Here is a 26,391-nt window from a genome sequence, read left to right as displayed (position 1 = left end):
AAACTCACAAACAAGCAATAACTGAAGTCAGCTCCAGTAAAAGGCTGGCAAAGCATCACAAAGGAGGAAAGTAAACCCAGCGTTTGGTGACATCCATGGCTTCCACAAGTAATTTGTCCAATTACTTTTAAGCCCTTGAAATGAGGAGACTTTGTAGAAAAATGGTTGCAATTCTTAAATGCTTCACAGAATATTTTTGTTCAATTTCTTTAATTAAACCTGAAAGTCTACACTTCAGTTGCATCTTAGTTGTTTCATTTTAAATCTAAAATAGTAGCCTGCAGAGCCCAAATCACAAAGATTCAGTCACTGTCCAAATATTTCTGGACCTAACTGTATATAACCCTAGGGATGTACATAAAATTGGTGCAACCTCATGAGCCGCACAGAGCCCCAAGACATAAAGAGACCCACTTCCAGATCCAAAGTATCACACAGCTTCTGCCACAGACACATAAAGGGGCCCATGTACTGTCCTTGAACAATGACCCTCTTTAATCTGTGTCTGCCACTGTATAACCCCCATTGCCCTCTGGTGATGCTGACCATTCCTATCACAATCCATTTTTACATTATTGTTTAGTGTTTACTTAATGAAGCCTTTTGATACATGTACTTTGATTTACCTTACACCCATTATTGCTTGTAGGTATTGGTGTAGAAAAGGTAGATCCTTTGTTTAGGAGATTTCCTCTAAAGAGATGCTTCATGGAATGACAAATAATAATTGAACGTTATGCGCGACGCTCAGGATCTGCTTAGTATCATCACTTAGCTATGCCGGTGTTGTTCCCTTTTCCATTTTGTCTAGGCTGCTATTTAGTTAAAATGACACTGTTTTAACATAGGCTTCAAATCACTTTATTTTTGGTTAAAAGCTTTGTGACGTGGTTGTACTCAAGGTTACATACTCGAGATGACAGCAAGCTATTGTTGCTTCAAAAACGTCACATTTCTACCTCTAAAATCACAGCCGTAAATTAAGCATCACATCGCGACTGGATTGGGCTGCGTTACATTTACCATTCATAATACCTGACCTTCTGTTGAGCTGTATATGATTAAGACTGCAGAGCGCTGACCTTTACTGTTCTGCCATGAACACTTATAAAGCAAGCAGCGAAGGCCAGCATGTAATGCGTTCGTGTTTCTGACATTGGCCTCGTAGTGGCCAGCTAACATTTCTGGAACTGCTGTTTTCTCTCAGGACTGCAAACCGCTGCTGAATGGCAATGCATCGCTTAAAGGCGACATTCACACAGCAGCAAGGAAAGAAAACTACCCAGATTTACGGAACAACTGCGGCTTTTATGTTAAATTAAATTCCCTTGGAAGCATCCAATTAAATATTGTCATGTTGAAAAATGGCTTAGTGGTCCGCCTAAAATTGCAGAAACACGTCCAAAATTGATCTGAGTGTCGGATCAAAATCGGCAATGAAAGTCTACGTATCCGTGAAAAAAAAAAATCGGACAGCACTCAAATGTTGTTTTTCATGGACTGCTAGGTAGGAGAAAATAGATACATTGTTTTTCTCATCTGAGAAAAACTGATGACACAAAATCACTGATGAAAGTAGGACAGTGAAATGTGGAAAAAAAACAGATGTCTGAATGAGCCCTTAGTTAGTAGATTACTTCAGAGTCCTCTATCCTATCCTATTTAGTTCTTAGTACTTAATCTGTCACCAAATTTCACAATACAATGTGCATAAACTATTAAAGAAATCGTTCAGACCTGATGAGGCCAATGTTTTTATGTTGAAAATCCATATACAGGGCCGGCCCGAGAGATTACGGCGTTCTAGGCGAAACTATTTTGCTGCGCCCCTACTATTCTTGGCAGTAGATGAAAACTTGGGATAAAAATTTAGGAGCAAAATTAACCACAACAACAATGATTAATTAATTCTCTCCTAACTCTTTAATCTTCTGAGAAGTTGTATAGGACAAATATATACAAAGTAATCAATAACACAAAACAAAAACGACCATAGGTAATTAAAATTTTTGTTTCCTTGTCTTTTTTTTTGAAAAGGATGACACTAAGTCACCGAGATTAATTTGTTTAGCAACTTCAGATTCTATCGAAATTGTTGCCAACTCAACCAACCTCTCTTGCGTCATATTTGCCCTTAAATATGTACACTTTTCTTTCCATCCCTAAAACTTTTTGCCTTTTGAAAAGATTCTTTATAATTTTTTCTATTTTTTCTCTGGCGCCCCCTTTGGGTCGGCGCCCTAGGCGGCCGCCTAGTTCGCCTATACGTTCGGGCCGGCCCTGTCCATAAAGGAAGAATTAGGCTGCAGTCACACTACAGCGAGATACGGCCGAGTCTCGCAGGTTAAAACCAAGCTCTGGCACCGGCACTCCAGAGCGGAGCATGGAGCTCCATGTATTGCTGTGCGGCTGCATGCTCTGCTCCGGAGTGTCGGCGCCAGAGCTTGGTTTTAACCTGCGAGACTCGGCCGTATCTCGCTGTGTGTGATCCTGACCTAATTCTTTCTGAACGTTTTGCTGTCTGTTTGTTCGATCTTTTAAAAGAGAGAGATGAGAGAGTGAGAGAAACATGAGAAAGAGAGTAGACAGAGAGAGATTTTACCATATATGTCTGTGTTCTTTTGATTAGAATGTCCACCAGATCAATGTATTGCTGGTGAAAAGAAGACACGGTCATTAGTGATCTGTACTTTCCAAGAATCATTCCACTACCAGAGTCCAGGAAGCGGGACTGAGTGTGCGTCTCTACTAGAACAGGACACTTTAGGTTATTAAAAGGGTATGAAAAAATGTAATATCTAGACTCAAAAAATTACTCCAATTGAAAAAATGTTTTCGTTTTACATGTGACCCTGCAGTTACACCAACTCCCCGGTGTTCTGCTCAAAGCTGAATTCTGAAGTTTATGTTGTATGGACTGAACCAACAGCCTAGTATGTACAGTCATGGCTGAAAGTGTTGGCATCCTTGAAATTGTTTCAGAAAATGAAGTATTTATCCCAGAAAACTATTGCAACTACACATATTTTGTTATACACATTTCATTCCTTTGTGTGTATTAGAAGAACACAAAAAAAAAACAGGAAAAAAGTCAAATTGGACAGAATATCACACAAACCCCCAAAAATGGTCTGGATAAAATTGTTGACACCCTCAACTTAATATTTGGTTGCACACCCTTTGGAATAAATAACGGCAATCAATTGCATCCTACAACCATCAACAAGCTTCTTACACCTCTAAAATGGAATTTTGGACGACTCTTCTTTTGTAAACTGCTCCAAGACTCTCATATTTGAAGGATGTCTTATCATAACAATAATTTTAAGATCTCTCCAAAGACGTTCAATGGGATTTAGATCCAGGAACATTGCTGGCAACTTCAGAACTCTCCAGCGCTTTGTTTCCATCCATTTCTGGTTGCTTCTTGATATATGTTTGGGGTCATTGCTCACCTGGAAAGATGACCTAGGATGCAAGCCCAGCTTTCTGACACTGGGCACTACATTGCGACCCAAATCCTTTGATATTCAGATTTTGCCATGACTTGCACACAGTCAAGGCACCCAGTGCCAGAGGCAGAAAAACAACCCCAAAACATCTTTGAACCTCCACCATATTTGAATGTAGGTACTGTGTTCTTTTCTTTGTAGGCCTCATTCCATTTTTGACAAACAGTAGAACGATGATCTTTAAAAAAAAGCTCTATCTTGGTCTTATCTATCCACAATACACTTTCCCAGAAGGATTTTGGCTAACTCACATACATTTTTGCAAACTGTAGTACAGCTTTTTATGTCTCCGTGTCAGCAGTGCCATTGCGCTTCATTTCATTGAACTGTTGACGGATAGTTCACGCTGACACTGCTGGACCCTGAGCCTGCAGGACAGCTTTAATTTTTTGGGAACTTGATTGGGGAAACGTGTATGAAAAAACTTTTTGACAGTGAGGGTGATCAATGAGTGGAACAGGCTGTCATGAGAGGTGGTGAGTTCTCCTTCAATGGAAGTCTTCAAACAGAGGCTGGACAGACATCTGTCTGAGACGGTTTAGTGAATCCTGCATTGAACAGGGGGTTGGACAGGTTTACCCTGAAGGTCCCTTCCAACTCTAACATGATTCTATGCTCCTTGAGATTGTTGATATTTATTAACAATTTTGTTTTTTGATTACTCAAGATAGTTCTCTTTTCTTTCAGTTCTCCAAGCTTAGTGTGGCACACACATACACACAATGTAAAGATTGAGTCAACTTATTTTTTTATCTGGTTTCAGGAGTAATTTTCATATTGGCCACACCTGATACTTGCCACAAGAGAGTTTGAATGAGCATCAGATACTTGAAACAAGTTGTTTACCCACAATTATGGAAATGGGCCAACAATTTTGTCAGGTCCATTTTTGGGGTTTAATGTGATATTTTGTCAAATTTGCCTTTTTTCTCAGTTTTTTTGTGCTGTTCGAATAGACACAAAATAAACAAACATATGTATAACAAAATGTATATAACTGCAATAGTTTTCTGTGAGAAATACTTCATTTTCTGGAACAATGTCAATGGTGCCAAAACTTTTGGCCATGACTGTATGTGTGGGAGTCTACAAGTTTGGATCAAGACCCTGGGTAAGTCCATCAATTGCGGTGTAACCCAGACATCTGAATTTAGCCTAGAAGCAGGAACTCATTAGAATTCTTAATTCCGATGGGCTACACATACACTTAAAGGGATTGACCAACGAACAAAGTACATTTTAATCAATAGATCTTGAAATAATAGTAAGTTCCACAATTGGATGTGCAAAAAAAAATATTCCTGTGCTGATATAATCCTTTAAATGTGCAACTGTTATATGCTGTTATTTGCGGTGTACGACCATGTACAGCTGCTCCACTTCATGGTCGGCACATAATATAGGTCCTGGCCAGAGAGGGGGGGAAATAAGTCAATCATGATGAATGAGAATATACAGTTAGGTCCATATATATTTGGACAGAGACAACATTTTTCTAATTATGATTCTAGACATTACCACAATGAATTTTAAACAAAACAATTCAGATGCAGTTGAAGTTCAGACTTTCAGCTTTCATTTGAGGGTATCCACATTAAAATTGGATGAAGGGTTTAGGAGTTTCAGCTCTTTAACATGTGCCACTCTGTTTTTAAAGGGACCAAAAGTAATTGGACATATTAAATAATTGTAACTCAAATGTTCATTTCTAGTACATGTTTGAAAACCCTTTGTTGGCAATGACTGCCTGAAGTCTTGAACTCATGGACATCACCAGACGCCGTGTTTCCTTCTTTTTGATGCTCTGCCAGGCCTTCACTGCGGTGGTTTTCAGTTGCTGTTTGTGGGCCTTTCTTTCTGAAGTTTAGTCTTCAACAAGTGAAATGCATGTTCAATTGGGTTGAGATCAGGTGACTGACTTGGCCATTCAAGAATATTCCACTTCTTTGCTTTAATAAACTCCTGAGTTGCTTTGGCTTTATGTTTTGGGTCATTGTCCATCTGTAGTATGAAACAACGACCAATCAGTTTGGCAGCATTTGGCTGGATCTGAGCACACAGTATGGATCTGAATACCTCAGAATTCATTCGGCTGCTTCTGTCCTGTGTCACATCATCAATAAACACTAGTGACCTAGTGCCACTGGCAGCCATGCATGCCCAAGCCATGACACTGCCTCCGCCGTGTTTTACAGATGATGTGGTACGTTTTGGATAATGAGCTGTACCATGCCTTCGCCATACTTTTCTCTTTCCATCATTCTGGTAGAGGTTGATCTTGGTTTCATCTGTCCAAAGAATGTTCTTCCAGAACTGTGCTGGCTTTTTTAGATGTTTTTTAGCAAAGTCCAGTCTAGCCTTTTTATTCTTGATGCTTATGAGTGGCTTGCACCGTGCAGTGCACCCTCTGTATTTACTTTCATGCAGTCTTCTCTTTATGGTAGATTTGGATATTGATACGCCTACCTCCTGGAGAGTGTTGTTCACTTGGTTGGCTGTTGTGAAGGGGTTTCTCTTCACCATGGAGACTATTCTGCGATCATCCACCACTGTTGTCTTCTGTGGGTGCCCAGGTATTTTTGCATTGATGAGTTCACCAGTGCTTTCTTTCTCAGGATGTACCAAACTGTAGATTTTGCCACTCCTAATGTTGTAGTAATTTCTCGGATGCGTTTTTTCTGTTTTTGCAGCTTAAGGATGGCTTGTTTCACCTGCATGGAGAGCTCCTTTGACCGCATGTTTCCTTTACAGCAAAACCTTCCAAATGCAAGCACCACACCTCAAATCAACTCCAGGCCTTTTATCTGCTTAATTGAGAATGACATAACGAAGGGATTGCCCACACCTGTCCATGAAATAGCCTTGGACTCAATTGCCCAATTACTTTTGCTCCCTTTAAAAACAGGGTGGCACATGTTAAGGAGCTGAAACTCCTAAACCTTTCATCCAATTTTAATGTGGATACCCTCAAATGAAAGCTGAAAGTCTGAACTTCAACTGCATCTGAATTGTTTTGTTTAAAATTCATTGTGGTAATGTCTAGAACCAAAATTAGAAAAATGTTGTCTCTGTCCAAATACACTCACTGGCCACTTTATTAGGTACACCATGCTAGTAACGGGTTGGACCCCCTTTTGCCTTCAGAACTGCCTCAATTCTTCGTGGCAGAGATTCAACAAGGTGCTGGAAGCATTCCTCAGAGATTTTGGACCATATTGACATGATGGCATCACACAGTTGGCGCAGATTTGTCGGCTGCACATCCCTGATGCGAATCTCCCGTTCCACCACATCCCAAAGATGCTCTATTGGATTGAGATCTGGTGACTGAGGAGGCCATTTGAGTACAGTGAACTCATTGTCATGTTCAAGATACCAATCTGAGATGATTCGAGCTTTATGACATGGCGCATTATCCTGCTGAAAGTAGCCATCAGATGTTGGGTACATTGTGGTCATAAAGGGATGGACATGGTCAGCAACAATACTCAGGTAGGCTGTGGCGTTGCAACAATGCTCAATTGGTACCAAGGGGCCCAAAGAGTGCCAAGAAAAAATTCCCCACACCATGACACCACCACCACCAGCCTGAACCGTTGATACAAGGCAGGATGGATCCATGCTTTCATGTTGTTTACGCCAAATTCTGACCCTACCATCCGAATGTCGCAGCAGAAATCGAGACTCATCAGACCAGGCAACGTTTTTCCAATCTTCTACTGTCCAATTTCGATGAGCTTGTGCAAATTGTAGCCTCAGTTTCCTGTTCTTAGCTGAGAGGAGTGGTACCCGGTGTGGTCTTCTGCTGCTGTAGCCCATCTGCCTCAAAGTTCGACGCACTGTGCGTTCAGAGATGCTCTTCTGCCTACCTTGGTTGTAACGGGTGGCAATTTGAGTCACTGTTGCCTTTCTATCAGCTCGAACCAGTCTGCCCATTCTCCTCTGACCTCTGGCATCAACAAGGCATTTCCGGCCACAGAACTGCCGCTCACTGGATTTTTTTTCTTTTTCGGACCATTCTCTGTAAACCCTAGAGATGGTTGTGCGTGAAAATCCCAGTAGATCAGCAGTTTCTGAAATACTCAGACCAGCCCTTCTGGCACCAACAATCATGCCACGTTCAAAGGCACTCAAATCACCTTTCTTCCCCATACTGATGCTCGGTTTGAACTGCAGGAGATTGTCTTGACCATGTCTACATGCCTAAATGCACTGAGTTGCCGCCATGTGATTGGCAGATTAGAAATTAAGTCTTAACACACAGTTGGACAGGTGTACCTAATAAAGTGGCCAGTGAGTGTATATATATGTTTCTGCCATATCTCCAGTCTTCTAAGTTCATCATAAATCAAGTCAGTGATGCTGTAGTAGCTTCAGCAGCCACTGAGGTCATCTGTCACTGTCCCCTTTAGGACCGGTGACATCAGAGAAACACTCTTGTGACAAAAAAAGACAGGGAATTGTGTTACCTTCAAAGACAGTAGCTGTGACTTATGCTTCCCTCCTTGGCCAGGAGCTCTGGTATGTGCCAACCATGAACTGGAGCAGCTCTGCACTGGCAGACATAGCCATAACACAGTACACAGCAGGGGCATATTTATAAGATTATCTCAGCACAGGGACATGTTTATTACACATCCAAAGGTGAAACTTATTTTTATTATTCCAAGATATATAAATTAAAATGTTCATGGGAAAACCTATTGAAATTGGCCTTTGGTAAATAGGAGATTTATGGTCATAAAAAGTTTAACTGCTGAGCAAACGAGAGTGGTTATTTCAGAGTTAAAAATTTGAAAAAAAAGATGGTGACTCTTTTATCACGAAAAATAAATGGCTGGAAAAATTCTGATATGCAGTTACATTGAAGTTAATCTTTAAAATCTATCTCCAAGAGCTATTTCTGAGAGTTTATGAACTTTGTCTCACCAGTGGATGCTCTGAACTATGCCATCTGTAGCTAGCACACCTCAGATTACATCTATCTACTGACCTGGTATCAAAGCTATGATATGAGACACACGAGCTCGGGCTGAGTCGAGTTTCCCAAATCCTGCAGATTTCAAGACTGACTAACTGTTAACACATTTCACTTTGACCATCAGTAAAGTTTATAACAGAAATATCTGACCTTCTAGAACTAGAACGCAAATATGAAAATTGGTTCCAGTATCCCAATTTCAATTTACAGTAGAGGCTTTTATATGCAGTTAATGAGAGGCTCGTTAAGATTAGAGCAAATATTGGGCTCATGCCACTAGACGATCTAATGATTTCCCTTAATGTAAAAGTGATCAATTACATTTTTAGCTAGATGCTATGAGAATTGTTATTACTATTAATGTAGCAATCAATTCAAGTAGAATGAGCCCAACTATTGGACACACATCCTGTTTCTATTCTGTACATTTTACACGGAAAGGTGATTCATTGAAAAAAATGTACCTGTCCTATTTGTAAAGTAAATTAAAAAAGATTACTTAATTATTTGCTGAGGAAGACATCAGCGCTTTATCAGTAAAAAAAAATCAATACTTGTTTCAGTCAATAACATTGCAGGATTTCCAACCTCAGAACCAATTTTCATCTTCATCTAATGACAAAAGAAGTGAAGTTACATGCATGGAATAAATACAAATACTGTAAGAAGAAAGTACCAGGTGCACAAGAAGAAGGCCTGGAAAAAGCAAAAGCAAAAATGTGCTTTAACCCCTTCACCCCCAAGGGTGGTTTGCATGTTCATGACCGGGCCAATTTTTACAATTCTGACCACTGTACCTTTATGAGGTCATAACTCTGGAACGCTTCCATTGATCCCAGTGATTCTGACATTGTTTTCTCGTGACATATTGTACTTCATGTTAGTGGTAAAATTTCATTCAAATAACTTGCGTTTATTTGTGAAAAAAATGGAAATTTGGCAAAAATTTTGAAAATTTCGCAATTTTCCAACTTTGAATTTTTATGCCCTTAAATCACAGAAATACGGCACACAAAAAACTTGATAAGTAACATTTCCCACATGTTTACTTTACATCAGCACAATTTTGGAACCAAAACTTTTTTTTGTTAGGAAGTTATAAGGGTTAAAAGTTGACCAGCGATTTCTCATTTTTACAACACCATTTTATTTTTAGGACCACATCACATTTGAAGCCACTTTGAGGGGTCTATATGATAGAAAATACCCAAAAGTGACACCATTCTAAAAACTGAACCCCTTAAGGTGCTCAAAACCACATTCAAGAAGTTTATTAACCCATTAGGTGCGTCACAGGAATTTTTTTGAATATTTAAAAAGAAATGAACATCTAACTTTTTTTCACAAAAAAAATACTTCAGGTTCAATTTTTTTTATTTTACCAAGGGTAACAGGAGAAATTAGACTGCAAAAGTTATTGTGCAATTTGTCCTGAGTACGCTGATACCTGATTTGTGGGGGGGAACGACTGTTTCGGTGCATGCAGAGCTCAGAATGGAAGGAGCGCCGTTTGACTTTTTCAATGCAAAATTGGCTGGAATTCAGATCGGACGCCATGTCACGTTTGGAGAGTCCCTGATGTACCTAAACAGTGGAAACCCCCTACAAGTGACCCCATTTTGGAAACTAGACCCCCCAAGGAACTTATCTAGATATGTGGTGAGAACTTTGAACCCACAAGGGCTTTACAGAAGTTTATAACGTACAGCGGTACAATTAAAAAATCATATTTTTTCCACAAAAATGATCTTTTCACCCCAATTTTTATTTTCCCAAGGGTAACAGGACCCTAAAAGTTATTGTGCAATTTGTCCTGAGTACGCTGATACCCCACATGTGGGGGTAAACCACTATTTGGGCGCATGGCAGAGCTCGGAAGGGAAGCAATGCCATTTGACGTTTTTGGCTGGAATTGAGATCGGACACCATGTCGCGTTTGGAAAACCCCTGATGTACCAAAACAGTGGAAACCCCCCACAAATGACACCATTTTGGAAACTAGACCCCCTAAGGAACTTATCTAGATGTGTGGTGAGAACTTTGAACCCCCATGGGCTTCACAGAAGTTTATAACATACAGCCATACAATTAAAAAATCATATTTTTTCCACAAAAATGATCTTTTCACCCTCAATTCTTATTTTTCCAAGGGTAACAGGACCCTAAAAGTTATTGTGCAATTTGTCCTGAGTACGCTGATACCCCACATGTGGGGGTAAACCACTATTTGGGCGCATGGCAGAGCTCGGAAGGGAAGCAATGCCATTTGACGTTTTTGGCTGGAATTGAGATCGGACACCATGTCGCATTTGGAAAACCCCTGATGTACCAAAACAGTGGAAACCCCCCACAAATGACACCATTTTGGAAACTAGACCCCCTAAGGAACTTATCTAGATGTGTGGTGAGAACTTTGAACCCCCATGGGCTTCACAGAAGTTTATAACATACAGCCATACAATTAAAAAATCATATTTTTTCCACAAAAATGATCTTTTCACCCTCAATTCTTATTTTTCCAAGGGTAACAGGACCCTAAAAGTTATTGTGCAATTTGTCCTGAGTACGCTGATACCCCACATGTGGGGGTAAACCACTATTTGGGCGCATGGCAGAGCTCGGAAGGGAAGCAGCGCCATTTGACGTTTTTGGCTGGAATTGAGATCGGACACCATGTCGCATTTGGAAAACCCCTGATGTACCAAAACAGTGGAAATCCCCCACAAATGACACCATTTTGGAAACTAGACCCCCTAAGGAACTTATCTAGATGTGTGGTTAGAACTTTGAACCCCCATGGGCTTCACAGAAGTTTATAACATAAAGCCATACAGTTAAAAAATCATATTTTTTCCACAAAAATGATCTTTTCACCCTCAATTCTTATTTTTCCAAGGATAACAGGACCGTAAAAGTTATTGTGCAATTTGTTCTGAGTACGCTGATACCCCACATGTGGGGGTAAACCACTATTTGGGCGCATGGCAGAGCTCGGAAGGGAAGCAGCGCCATTTGACGTTTTTGGCTGGAATTGAGATCGGACACCATGTCGCGTTTGGAAAACTCCTAATGTACCTAAACAGTGGAAACCCCCCACAAATGACACCATTTTGGAAACTAGACCCCCCAAGGAACTTATCTAGATGTGTGGTGAGCACTTTGACCCCCCCAGTGCTTCACAGAAGTTTATAACGCTCGGGCGTGAAAATAAAAAATTCGTATTTTTTCCACAAACATGATCTTTTAGTCACCATTTTTTTATTTTCCCAAGGGTACCAGGAGAAATTGAACCCCAAAAGTTGTTGTCCAATTTGTCCTGAGTATGCTGATACCCCATATGTGGGTGAAAACTACTGTATGGGCACACGTCGGGGCTCGGAAGGGAAGTAGTGACGTTTTGGTATGCAGACTTTGATGGAATGGTCTGCGGGTGTCATGTTGCCTTTGGAGAGCCCCTAATGTACCTAAACAGTGGAAACCCCCCACAAATGACCCCATTTTGAAAACTAGACCCACTAAGGAACTTATCTAGATGTGAGGTGAGCACTTTGAACCCCCAAGGTCTTCACAGAAGTTTATAATGCCAGGGCATGAAAATAAAAAAATCGTATTTTTTCCAGAAACATGATCAATTAGTCCGCAATTTTTTCATTTTCCCAAGGATAACAGGAGAAATTGGACCCCAAAAGTTGTTGTCCAATTTGGCCTGAGTACGCTGACACCCCATATGTGGGAGAAAACTACTGTATGGACACACGTCGGGGCTCGGAAGGGAAGCAGTGACGTTTTGGAATGCAGACTTTGATGGAATGGTCTGCGGGTGTCATGTGCGTTTGGAGAGCCCCTGATGTACCTAAACTATTGAAACTCCCCACAAGTGACCCCATTTTGGACACTAGACCCCCCACGGAACTTATCTAGATGTGTGGTGAGCACTTTGAACCCCCAAGTGCTTCACAGAAGTTTATAACACTCGGACGTGAAAATAAAAAATAATTTTTTTCCACAAAAATGATATTTTTGCCCCCAATTTTTTATTTTCCTAAGGGTAACAGGAGAAATTGGACCCCAAAAATTGTTTTGCAATTTGTCCTGAGTAGGCTGATACCCTACATGTGGGGCTAAAACACTGTTTGGGCGCATGGCAGAGCTTGGAAGGGAAGGAGCACCATTTGACTTTTTCAACTCAGAATTGGCTGGAATTGAGATCAGACGCCATGTTGCATTTGGAGAGCCCCTGATGTGCCCAAACAGTGGAAACCCCCAATTATAACTCCAACCCTAACCCCAACACACCCCTAACCCTAATCTGAGCCCTAGCCCTAGCCCTAGCCCTAACCCTAGCCCTAACCCTAACCCTAACCCTAGCCCTAAGGCTGTGTGCACACGCTGCGGATTTTGCTGCGGTTCCGCAGCGGTTTTGGCTGCTGCGGACCCCAGTACCATGATTCCCTATGGGAATCAAAAACCGCAGTGCAGACGGTGCGGAATTTTCCGCGCGGATTATCTGCGGTTTTCAATCCGCAGAAAGAATTGACATGTCAATTCTTTCTGCGGATTCTCCTGCGGTTTGCCATCTCCTCTATTGAGGAGATGAAAAACCGCAGGACAAAACCGCAGAGCAATCTGCAGGTAAAACCGCAGGTCTTTTGACCTGCGGTTTCACCTGCGGATTTTACAAAATCCGCGCGGATGAATCCGCACCTAATCCGCAGCGTGTGCACACAGCCTTACCCTAACGGGAAAATGGAGATAAATACTTTTTTTTAGTTTTATTATTTTTCCCTAACTAAGGGGGTGATAACGGGGGGTTGATTTACTATTTATGGTGGTTTTTATTTTTGGCGGCTGTCACACGCTAAAAGACGCTTTTTATTGTAAAAATAGTTTTTGCATCAACACATTTTGAGAGCTATAATTTTTCCGTATTTTGACCCACTGAGTCATGTGTGGTCTTATTTTTTGCGGGATGAGTTGACGTTTTTATTGGTACCATTTTCGGGCACGTGACATTTTTTGATCGCTTTTTATTCCTATTTTTGGGACGCAGAATGAACAAAAACCAGCGTTTCATGAATTTCTTTTGGGGGGGTGCGTTTACACCGTTCCGCGTGCGGTAAAATTGATAAGGCGGTTTTATTCTTCGGGTCAGTACGGTTACAGCGATACCTCATTTAGGTCGTTTTTTTATGTTTTTGTCGGTTTTATGCAATGAAAACTATTTTATATAAAAAATAATTATTTTTGCATCGCTTTATTCTGTGAGCTATAACTTTTTTATTTTTTCGCTGATGATGCTGTGTGGTGGCTCGTTTTTTGCGGGACAAGATGACGTTTTCAGCGGTACCATGGATATTTATATGCGTCTTTTTGATCGCGCGTTATTACACTTTTTGTTTGGCGGTATGATAATAAATCATTATTTTTTGCTTCGTTTTTTATTTTTATTTTTTAAGGGGTTCGCTAAAAGGGTTAACTAATGGGACAGTTTTATAGGGCGGGTCATTACCGACGCGGCGATACCTAATATGTGTACTTTTATTGGGTTTTTTTTTATTATTTTCAAAAAATGAATTTATTGGGGAATATTTTTTTTTTTTTTACTAATTTATTTGGCGATTTTTTTAAATTTATTTTTACATTTTTTTTTATTTTTTTTTTTACTTTATTACATAGTCCCAGGTGGGACATCACTGTCCTGTGACAGATCGCTGATCTGTCACATCACAGATCACTGTGACAGATCAGCAATCTGTCACAGGCATTGAAGCAGACTTCCTCTTGCCTGCGCTTTGCAGGCACTGAGGAAGCCAGCTTCCTCAGGTCCCCGAAGGCCCCCGTCGCCATCTTGGATTCGGGGGCCTGGAGGATAGGAGCCCCCCGCAGCAGCGCTGCACATTGCGCTGCCGTGGGGGGCTCAGGGAAGCATGGAGGGAGCCCCCTCCCTGCCGATGCTTCCCTTTAACTCCCGGTACACCGCGATCATGTTTGATCGCGGTGTGCAAGGGGTTAATGTGTCGGGGGCGGTCCGTGACCGCCCCTGACACATAGTGCCGGGTGTCAGCTGTGATAATCAGCTGACACCCGGCCGCGATCAGCGGCGCTCACCACGTGGGCGCCGCTGATCGCGGTAGACGTACTATCCCGTCCACGGTCATACGGGCCCGGGTACCGTGGACGGGATAGTACGTCGGATGTCAGGAAGGGGTTAATGACTAACACCTATATTAGGAAGCTAATTGGAGCAGTAATGACTAGGTTTACGGTATAATCACATGATACGGATACACTGCAGATTTTCCAAGAAAAGAATATGCTCGTTATTATTGGATTAATAGCAAAATGGATAAGACTGCACCAAACCTCATCTATACACTGTTATAAAAATACAGGCTTAAGCTGGTAATGGAAATTGAACTTGGTGTGGATTTTAACTCTGCAGCATGTAAATTAAAGGGAATCTGTCAGCAGTTTTTTGTTACCACATCTGTGAGCAGGATGATGTAGGGGAAGAAATCCTAATTCCAGCGATGTATCACTTAGCTTACTGGGTGCAGCAATTGTGATGCAAGCAGTGTTTTCTCTGCTGCAGATCTAGCAGTTCTCTAAATGCTGAGCTCTGTATAACCCCGCCCACACCACTGATTGGCAGCTTTCTTTGTGCACTATATATTGACAGAAAGTTACTAATTACTGATGAGCAAGTATACTTGTTGCTCGGGTTTTCCTGAGCATGCTTGGGTGTCCTCCGAGTATTTTGGCGTGCTCGGAGATTTAGTTTCTGTCGACGCAGCTGCATGATTTACAGCTGCTAGCCAGCCTGAATACATGTGGGAATTGCCTGCCTGTTAGGAAATCCCCCACATGTATTCAGGCTGTCAAGCAGCCGCAAATCATGCAGCTATTTCGACACATACTAAATCTCCGAGCACGCCAAAATACTCGGAGGACACCTGAGCATGCTTGGGAAAACCCGAGCAACAAGTATACTTGCTTATCACTGTTATTAATCAATGATGGGGACAGGATTACACAGAACAGTTGACTGGGAGGCATGAGTCACCTAAGCCTTTGGTGATAATCTCCTGCTGATAAAACACTGACTGTATTGAAACAAGCAACACGGCCCAGTAAGCGTCACATCGAGGGCCCCCATCAGGGCATTACTGACCTTACTGGCATATGAGGCTCCAGTGGCAGAGAAAAACTCTCACGGTGCTAGCGGGTACGTCACCAAGGTCACCGCAGATCAGCCCAGCTGGGAATGGAGACTCACTAAATCGGATGTAACCTCTATGACGTCACCACCAGTCTCAGAGGCTGCGCTCACAGCAGCTCAGTCACCAGTGGTTCTCAGCTGTGACGGTCGCATCTTGGCACCGAACGTCCAGGTTGAAAACTATTTATCTTCTAGACATAAATTACGGCATGGGACAGAACAACAGACAAGTATGGTATTTTAATAGAACAGATAATATCATACCTGCTATAAGTTATTTAATCAAAACGTCATAATTAATGGGCAACTCCGAAATACCATTGGAACCTACATAGAATACCGGAGTCATAATACCCCTAAAGGAGACTAATTTGTGAAAGAAAGTCTCACTTATCTCTTCACAAAACAATTATTTTATTGAACATTTTACACAAAGACAATATACAAACTCTGATAGAATGAGTCTATATCAAAGGTGAAGACACATAAGAAAAGCATATCAGGTATGGATTACATGCACATATATAGCGCACATGAAGCTATCCTAAATGGTTTGTCATTATTGGATGCGCAAAAGGTATAAAAATTCAAAGCGGGTACTTTTTTACATATTATCATATATCATGCCCATACTGGGGACCGCAACAAAGTTATATAAGTATCTCTCAATTCCCAAATGGAAGTTAACCAGTAAGTATCCATAGAATTCCCACAGTGGCCATAGCGGAAAGTGAAAAATTATATAAGTAATCTATACCCAGGTGCTGCCATCCACGGGCCAAAATTACACTAAAGTGCCATTTCTAGTGCCATAATGTGCGTAACCTTACCCATGTGGGATCCTGATAAGCATCACTGATGCCCGACGCGTTTCGCCCTACTGGGCTTCTTCAGGGGGCTGTGTGGGTGCTATTTTAGTCCACAGGCATCCTTTATATAAGGAGGTGGGAGCTGAAGAAATGTAGCGCGCGCCATGTTTGAAAAGTACTGCATGCGCAGGAGATCTTTTATCTCCCGTCGCGTCACTACTGGTCTTCCCGGAACCCGGCGCGCATCTGCACAGCGGCTGTTGCCATTGCTGCGCAGACACACAGCGGGGCCGTATTGAAGACTGAAGCGACGCGGCACATGACCACTGCGCATGTGTGAAGGGCCAAAGAAGCTGCTTAATAAGACCCTATAATCGTCACTGAGCTTACAACTCCGCAATAGAAAGTTAAAAACATTTATATATTAAAGGGCCCAGCAATATTTACCCACATAGTGCAATCCAGATTCAACAGTAACTAAATTAAGCGGCGATAACTGTCTATATAAGTTTAACCCCTTTCCGAACTTTTAAGCTTGGGAAGAAAGTATGTAGGAGTCACATATTACCAGACAGTGCATACAAAAATGGTTATCACAATTTTACCAACCAGGGAAAAATATTTTATAATGTATGCAATCCAATCAACACATGGGGATAAATTTTAACCCCATACTGTGGTATATAGAAAATATAGTGCCATATCACACATAAACTGGTATATCAATATGGTTCCACGGGTTACATTAATGGCAAATTAGCTCCAAGGCCTCATACACATCTTCGATAGTTCTTTTCCATTTCTTCATTTCCCAGTAGATACAGTCATATAACAATCACAGAGCGTATTAGAAGATGACAGCCTCATATAGATAACTAATAAAACAAGGAAATAAAAATAATATAAAAAACATGCACAAGACATGCAGGTTAACATTAAAAACAGAAAAGGAGGATAACTAGAGGAACGGTGTAAGGCTATGTGCCCACGGTGCGTGTTAAAACGCACACCAAAACTGGACTCCTTCCAAGAAATCGCGCTGTTTTTTCCACGCAATTTCCCCGCGATTATGATTGCGATTTTGCCGCGATTTTCGTGTGCGATTTTCAAGCACTTTCCAAGCGATTTGAAGCATCGCTTGGAAAGTGATTGACAGGTTGGTCACACTCGGCAAACATAGTGTTTGACAAGTGTGACCAGGTTTTTACTATTGAGGCCGCCTATGCGGCATCAGTAGTAAAAGATAGAATGTTAAAATGCTAAAAAAAATAAAAAAATCGGGGTATATTTACCTTCCGACGTCCCGCGCTGCATTCCCGGGCCACAGCGTTCCCAGTAATGCCTTGCGAGACCTGTGATAACGGTGGTCTCGCGTTGCTATAGCGATCTCGCGAGATCGCTAGAGTCACGCGAGACAACGTCATCACTGGACCGTGCCGCAAGGCATTACTGGGAACGCTTAGGCCGGGAATGCAGCGCGGGACGCCGGAAGGTAAATATACCCTGATTTTTTATTTTTAATTCTTATTTTTTACAGGGGTATGGTGCCCAGGGCCTGGAGGACAGTCTCCTCTCCTCCACACCGTGGGTACCAACCGCACATGAGACGCTTAACTTCCCGCATGGTGGGCATAGCCACATGCGGGAAGTAAGCGATTCTCATGCATTCCTATGGGTGCGGAATAGCGGCAATTCTTTGCGATTCCGTACAAAAGAATGAGCATGCTGCGATTTTTTTCTGCGATGCGATTCCGCCGCGGAAAAAAGCGCAGCGTTAGCACAGCATGTGCGGAATGCCATAGGAATGCATGGGGGGCGTTCTGTGCACGATTTTTAAACGTTTTCGCAGCATTTTCGAGCCGAAAATCGCGGCAAAAACACTTAAAAATCGCTATGTGGGCACACAGGCTAAAGGATCGTTGCTCATTGAGCCCTGATGGAGACATTGTGCCCAGAGTCACTATCCACCAGCACCTCCAGTTGTGCCAATGCTTTTTTAAAATTTCCCTCTCTGGCACCGCAGTAGATCCGATCTATACCACGGACCAGGAGACCTGCTGGGTTTGAGTCATGGCACAACTTGAAGTGCCTGGGGATTGCCTTCAAGCACGAAATGTCCTGAGATTCCTTTGATGCCACTATGTCAAAGTATGGTATTTTGTTGTTTTTTTATTTTACTTTTATTACAGGAAAACGAGAGCTTCGCTGGAATTAGGCATTTAAGTAAAAACGGAAAAATGTTAAGTCTTCTTTCAAATTAAGGACTTTATTCTGGCTGTGTCTTTATTTACAATATAACTATAGGATTAGTAATGGATGGGTGTCTTATAGATGCCTCGCCATTACTAAGCTGTGGGCTTGATGTCACCTGACAATACAAAGGTGACATCAACCCCACAAATATGAACCCCACTTGCCACCGCTACAAGGCAAGAGAGAAGAGCCGAGCATAGCGCCAGAATTGGCGCATCTAATAGATGTGCCTTTTCTGGGCAGCTGTGAGCTTGTGGGCTGCTATTTTTATGCTACAGGGGGGCCTATAAATGGCCCCTTACCAGCCTGGGAGTAAAAGCCCCCTACTGTCTGCTTTAGCAAGGTTGGTTGTCATAAATGGGGGGGAACCCCGCGCTGTTTTTTTTTTTAAATTACCGTATATACTCAAGTATAAGCCGAGATTTTCAGCCCATTTTTTTGGGCTGAAAGTCCCCCTCTCGGCTTATACGCAAGTCATATACCGGGGGTGGGCGGGGGAGGGGGAGCGGGGGTCAGAGACCATACTCACCCCCTCCTGGCACATCTCTGCAGTCCCTGCTTCTCCTTCTGCCGTCTGCGTCATGCGTTCAGCTGTCACGTGGTACCACTTATTAAACTCATGAATATGTGCATATTTATGAGTTTTTTCCAAATAGAAAAGGGTCGCACTCTGCGGGATAGTTGTGAATATTTATTGACACATAATTACATGTCACGTTGGGGATGTGATAGTGAGAGTGTCAAAAGGCTGACCAACCTTTTGACACTCTCACTATCACATCCCCGACGTGACATGTAATTATGTGTCAATAAATATTCACAACTATCCCGCAGAGTGCGACCCTTTTCTATTTGGAAAATACTAGTTGATTGCTACGAGGTCAAGCACCCGGGAACCCTGGATGTGAGCTCACTGCCTGCTGCAAACCACGGATCCAAGCACGGTAACAGACTTGCCGCCCTCTTCTTTTGTATTATAATATTTATGAGTTTAATGAGCAGTACCACGTGACCAGCTGAATGCAGGAAGCAGACAGAGGGAGAAGCAGGGGCTGCCGCTGCAGAGAAGACTGTGCGCCAGGAGGGGGTGAGTATGACAGGGGCAGAGTGATATTCACCTGTCCCGGATCCATCACCGTGCACCGCTGTGTCTCTGGGTCCTCCTGCTATGACGGCAGAGGGCGCGATGACGTAGTCAGTGCGCACCCTCTGCTGTCAATGCAGAGACCTGGGAGACACAGCGGTGGAACAGGGATTGGTAAATATCGCCGATGCCGGGGGCTCAGGACACCGGCACCTGGCCAGCAGCGACGGAGAGGTGAGTATGTAATTTTTTTTTATTGCAGCAGCAAATAAGGGGTATTTATGGAGCATCTTATGGGGCAGCATTAACCCTTGTGCAGCAGCATAATGGGGGGTATTTATGGAGCATCGTATGGAGCAGCATTAACCTTTGTCCAGCAGCATATGGGGGTATTTATGGAGCATCTTATGGGGCAGCATTAACCCTTGTGCAGCAGCATATGGGGGGTATTTTTGGAGCATCTTACGGGGCAGCATTAACCCTTGTACAGCAGCATATTATGGGGGGGTATTTATGGAGCATCTTATGGGGCAGCATTAACCCTTGTGAAGCAGCATATGGGGAGTATTTATGGAGCATCTTCTTGGGCCAGCACTAACCCTTGTGCAGCAGCATATGGGGGGGTTTAATCTATGGAGCATCTTCTTGGACCACCATTAACCCTAGGCTTATATGCGAGTCAATACGTTTTCCCAGTTTTTTGTGGCAAAATTAGGGGGGTTCGGCTTATACACGAGTATATACGGTATTTATTTATTTAAATAATTAAGAATCAGCATGGGGACCCCTCTATTCTTGATAACTAGCCTTGCTGAAGCTGACAGCTGAGGGTTGCAGCCCCCAGCTGTGAGTTTTTTCTGGCTGTTTAGTAAAAATACAGGGGAACCCGCGCCATTTTTTAATTATTTATTTACAGCGCTGCAGAGGCAAATACTCCCATCCGCCCCTCCTGCTCTCACTGTAATTAGTGGTAGCAGTTGTCGGATGATGGGATCAGTAGTCCCATCAGCTGACACCAGTGAGCGAAGGTAAGCTTTATACCTCTGATCACAGCTGAGAGCTCACACTTTCTTTTGACAGTGCGGGAACCGCAGCTCTTACCGGCAGGGATGATTTCACCGCCGATCAGAAGTGGTGTTTGCCGCGCTGCCATGCACATGACAGCGCTATAAACACCCGGTGTTCGGGCAGCCGAACCCGAACAGTAATACAGACTTCCCGGTGTTCAGTGCGGACGACGAACTTTACTGTTTGGGTTCGCCCATCTATATTTGTAATAGGAGTGTGTGTAAACAGGCACCTTGAAACAGCAGAGTCAATTATGAGTCAGAGTGTAAGAGATGATTCACTTTAGGGTTAATGCAGCAAAGCCCAGGAGAAATGAAGATTTTGGATTATCTGGAGGCACTCCGGGACCTACAGTGCCTTGCAAAAGTATTCGGCCCCCGGAACTTTTCAACCTTTTCCCACATATCATGCTTCAAACATAAAGATACCAAATGAAAATTTTGGGTGAAGAATCAACAACAAGTGGGACACAATTGTGACATTGAACGAAATTTATTGGTTATTTTAAATGAAAAGTGGGGCATGCAATATTATTTGGCATGAGTGTGCCTTATTAGAAGGGAAAGCCTGTAAAAACATGGTTTTATAAAAATGGCTAATTGGCTGCAGTGGTTATGTGAAATTACAAAGACACATGCCTGTTGCGAGATTAATCAGTGGAATGGTGCAGATGATCCGGGATGTATTAAGATATTGTCAAGTAGTGAACAACTTCTTTAAATTCTCCTATTCATCCTTTGCATGAGGCCCAACCAGGCTTCAAGCCTTCTTTCAACTCTGTTGCACCTGTAGGGTTTGCTGCTCAGCCACAGATTGTAACCATGAAAGCACCAGCCACACTGTCCTATAAGCTAACTACGATGTCCCCATGCCAATTACATTGCCTGGGAAGGCTAAAAGGACCAATAAAACCAACAAGTCTTTAGTGATCCCTATTACTCAACAACGGCATGAAAGCCACTAGGCCCCTTCTGCTATCTACAGCGGACCTGACCCTTGTGTAAGACCTGCCTGTGCTTATGTTTTGCAGGCTTTCCTCACATCTGCTTTCCCGTTTCAGTAGCAACGAACTAAGTAATCACCAACATACATTACCTAAAAAGGGGAAAACAGAGATGGCGCAACAATACCTTACAAGACTGGGGAATATTAGGAATTATTATTTTTGGGCTCAAGCCATATTCTGAGAGCCAGATTATTTACCATACTTTTCTGTCAACAGAGCTGTGTGAGCACTTCATTTTTGTGGGATAAATTGATGTTTTCATTTGTAATATTTTAATGCAGATGTCACTTTTTGACTGCTTTTTATTCACATTTTTGTGAGGTGAGATGAACAGAAAACAACAACTCAAGCATAGTATTGTTTCTATAGTTTTTCCGATTCTCTTGGATGAAAAAAAAAGAAACTGATGAAGATTTCAATTTCTCAAGCTTCTACGTCACGTCACCACTTCTGTATTTATCACCCACTCCTGGTTTTGGATTACAGATACTGATGTAAAATACTGACCAAATACTGAATGTGGCCTGAATAATTACAGACATTCTTAACAATAAAAGATCATTGTCCTTCTTTCTAGTTTTGACGCAGTAAAGCAATTTTAACAGGCAATTGTTTCTTTAATTTTTGTTTTAAAAATTTTGGTTACGGTAATTTTTTTGACATGTTTTCCATCCCACTAGGGGACGTGGACATGTATGAGCCTGTTGATTCATATGCAGCATATTATGCCTGTCGGCACCTCAGTGAGCGGTGTTCCTTTACATGTACTGGAAGATGTCAGATCTCGGTGCCATGGTGAGGTTGATGGGGGAACAGAGGGACCCCACTACCCACGTTTACATATGTAGATGATGCAGTTGCTATTGATTGGGGTTAAAATGGCAGGGATGGGAGTTATCAGCGAGAGCCAGGCTGTCAGTCAATCTTCTTTCCTCTACATGTTGTAGATGCCTCATGATTACAGGCAGAGACGTAAAAAGATCATTAGACAAATCTCTGAACAGAGCCCTAAGACATTCATTTTCTGAGTAGCCATATAAATAATCAATGTAGAGATATTTTTTGTCCTTCTGAAGGAAAGTCATTTGTAGCTTTATGCCAGGAATCATTGCCATATCTCTGCACCATTCTGTTTGTTATCCCAAGTATATTGCAAAAAATAAAATGTCAATGTTAAACAGAAGCTAAATGTTTTTTTTTTTAAGAATATTTAAAATAAAAATGACTAGCGTTTTATGCACAAAAGTAACTCCACTAGACACTGAAAAATGCGAATTTCCACATTTTGGGATTTTTGAAGAAAATAATATTTATGCTGATGCACTGGTATTATACGCCTGCATTTATTTCCATATATGTCCGTCAACAATAACACAAGATCTAAAGAGATATGAATCCAAAGAGCTGTATAAAGAAAGCTTGGTGTCCTCCGCTCCAGAAATCCAGCAGGGGGCTCCCTTTACACAAGATGGGATACATTACCATCCGCGTTACAGTTCGGCGTAATGATGAGAGTAAAATCTAAAATGGACCATTAGTATTTTCATCTGCAGAGAACAGCTGCTGTCTTTTCATGTTCCGTCCCTCCCAAAGATGTCTGCGTGATACGATTTTAAGCTACAGACAACGAGGTATTGGATTTTTCATACAGGTAAACGCTGCCTAATTTATGTAAGCATCCGGTCATCCGCAGATGTCAGAGCAGTGCAAATTTCCGGTGCTAAGCAGCAAAACCTCATGGTGATCACAAGATGTGCATGCGCTCGTCTTCATCACTGGATAACAAGGACCCTCTAATGCACTCTAACCATCGAGCAGCCCACACTGTTCACACTAGCGCTCCAAGGCTGACATTCAGGTATTAGTGCCTCCCCAATGATGGGCATGTCGTGTTCTGTATCAGCCTCTCATGGTAGATGGTGATGCCACGCACCGCCACAGACAAGGATGACACGCAATATTCTCAACAGCAAAAAACCTCCAAAACTAACAATATCTATAAGTAAAGCCTGCCATGTACTCAATACACCTGACAGTCGAGTATTTGGCTGATTGCTACTTACCCCTTAACCCAGGTACAGACTCGGGCTGAAATTCAGCCCTGGCATTTAAAATCACACAGGCCCATGCTATCCCCATCCCCAAGCACCAGATGGGATATATTACTAATATTACCCTGGATGGAGGAAAGGAAGATTTTCTACAAGACAAATATTTCTAAAGATTCCTGTGGCCTGCTGGGGTAGTCAGAGAGTTTGTGCTCCGTCACAAATCTTAGCAGTATGGGAGTCTTCATAACACCGAATCTGTTAACATAGCAAACAAAGCGGCACATGACCAGACAGGCCCTTCTGGCATTTGCCAAAATTGCCAGATGGCCAGTCCAGCCCTGCCTTAATCCACCAACTAACAAGCCTGGCCAAGCACAGGCATTCATTTCAATAGGGAGAAGGGGACACGCTCCTGCCAGACCCTTACTTTATGTCACGGTTAGGTTTCCATTCATATTAGGTTATCGTCAGCATATGAATACATTAACTCAATGTGTATAGAGAGTTTTAGGCCTCACGCGGCAGCAGACGTATTGTACCCTAAGGGCCAAATACTACTAAAGGCACTGTATTATGTCTCCATAGAATTTAGGAGATGTGCAAAGATGAAGGACATAAAGGCACATAAGACATAGAGACACATTTATACACAGTCCACCTCAGAAGTAACGTCACACCCTGACACTTAAAGGGGTTATCTACTTTCAGGAAAGTTGTAAACATCTAAAATACCAAACATAGCAGATATTCACCCTCCCCAGCTACCCGCCTTCATTCCTGTCTCCTTGTTTTAGTTGCAGAAGTGAAGTCATGTTGACAGTGCGACTCACCGCTGTAGCTAATCAATGAGTTCAGCGGCTTTGCCAACGCGGACAGCACAGGCCGCCAAACTCACTGACTAGCTACAGCAGTGGTGCATGCTGTCAACATAACATCACCGCTATAGTCGAAACACTGAGACCGCTGAAGCAGTAGCATTATTTTCGACATTTTACAGCATTTGGGTTCATTTTTCAGAACAATCACTGGACTACCCCTTTAAGTGGTGGGCTGCAGCAGAAATTCAATTATGTTTTTTTTTTAAGCGGGCATAGTTTACTTAAAAGAGTTGTCCACTACTATGACAACCCCTTCTTGATCTAAATGTTTGTCCCTATAAAATAATAAAGCCTATACTCACCTCCCATGCTGGAGCTGTTCCCGCAGTGTCAGTACTCATGGTCCCCGGGCTTTCGTGCGGTTATGACATGTGACACCGGCACCCAACAATCAGCGCTGGCGTCACTGTACCCACCTTCGGACAAATCGAACATGAAGAGGCAGTCCAGGCTGCAGCTGATCTTTGACTTCCTCTTCATGTTCAATACAACAGGAGGCAGGGACATTGATGGCAGCGCTAATTGTGTGTCAGCGGCATGTGTCACAACAACTGCATGGAAGCCCTGGGACCGTGAGTGCTAACACTGGGAAACAGCGCCAGCACGGGAGGGGAGTATAGGCATTATTATTTTATCATGGCTAAGCGAGGGATATAAGAAGTTGTCCAAATAACTATAAAGAGGCATGACTAACCTACTGCAGAAGTAGTAAAAACAGTTGCTTTTGTAGTAATCGAAAGAGCGATTCAATTCCAGTAAAGTCACAGATGAAGAAAGACTGTAAAGATCTCCGGCTGATCCAGTGATTTACTACAAAACTAAGACATTGATGTCCTTAATGCAGAAATAAAACAACACTCAGATTACTTCCTAATCTCATAATCTTTAGCCTTAAGGACCAAACATGCACCAATGTCAAGCTAAGTTATTTCGTCAAATGCTGTACACACAACACGCAAACCCTTGACTTGTGCACATGCGTCAGCCATTTACTAGACCTAGGAACACATGCACCACTTTCACAGGAGACCAATAACATATACAACACCAACAACCTGAATATCCGCCCCCTATGAAACACAGGTGCCACCTATAGCGCATACCACAGAAGAGCCATTAGCACAGCACGTACACGCTGGATCCCAGCTGCACATGTATTGGAAACATACCGATACGCCACTCACAGATGGCACACCTACCTGCCACACACTCACCAGGACTCTTACTTCTAACAGCTGAATCCTGGCAGAATCTCTACAGATTGCGACAAAAACCCAACCTCAAGACTTGTACTGTCCTGCTCAATTCACAACTAAGCCAGGTCCAATTCAGATTGTGTTAAATTAGCACCAAACTCTTAGATAATCTTGTTAAAATGATTTTCTGGTTTCTAAAAATCCCTGTCCCTTTCCTGCGGGAGTTTAAAAAAAAAACAACTGAGGCTCCACAGCTGCTCTTGGTACCTGTTATTGACTGCAGCGGTGATGTCACATGGATAGCGCTGTAGCCAATATCTAAGTGCAGAGGTTG

General features: G+C 42.5%; 1 protein-coding gene across 2 annotated transcripts in view; it reads right to left on the bottom strand.

Moving 5' to 3' along the window:
- Positions 1-26,391, bottom strand: part of ASCC3 (activating signal cointegrator 1 complex subunit 3) — an 825,088-nt gene that overhangs the window by 365,925 nt on the left and 432,772 nt on the right. Inside the window, exon 15 of one of the 2 annotated variants that reach the window (XM_073589498.1) lies at positions 16,319-17,396. The exons of the other annotated variant lie outside the window; for it this stretch is intronic. Within the exon in view, the coding sequence (XP_073445599.1) occupies positions 17,385-17,396 (12 nt within the window). The 3' untranslated portion in view covers positions 16,319-17,384. Of the gene's footprint in view, positions 1-16,318; positions 17,397-26,391 lie in introns of those variants that run through there. 2 annotated transcript variants of the gene reach the window in all.

Source organism: Dendrobates tinctorius, unplaced genomic scaffold, assembly GCF_039654945.1.
Source record: "Dendrobates tinctorius isolate UK_male_01 unplaced genomic scaffold, ASM3965494v1 ptg000111l, whole genome shotgun sequence".
Classification (NCBI taxonomy): domain Eukaryota; kingdom Metazoa; phylum Chordata; class Amphibia; order Anura; family Dendrobatidae; genus Dendrobates; species Dendrobates tinctorius.
The sequence above is the reverse complement of the archived record's forward strand: the minus strand, read 5'-3'. Positions and strand labels throughout refer to the sequence as shown.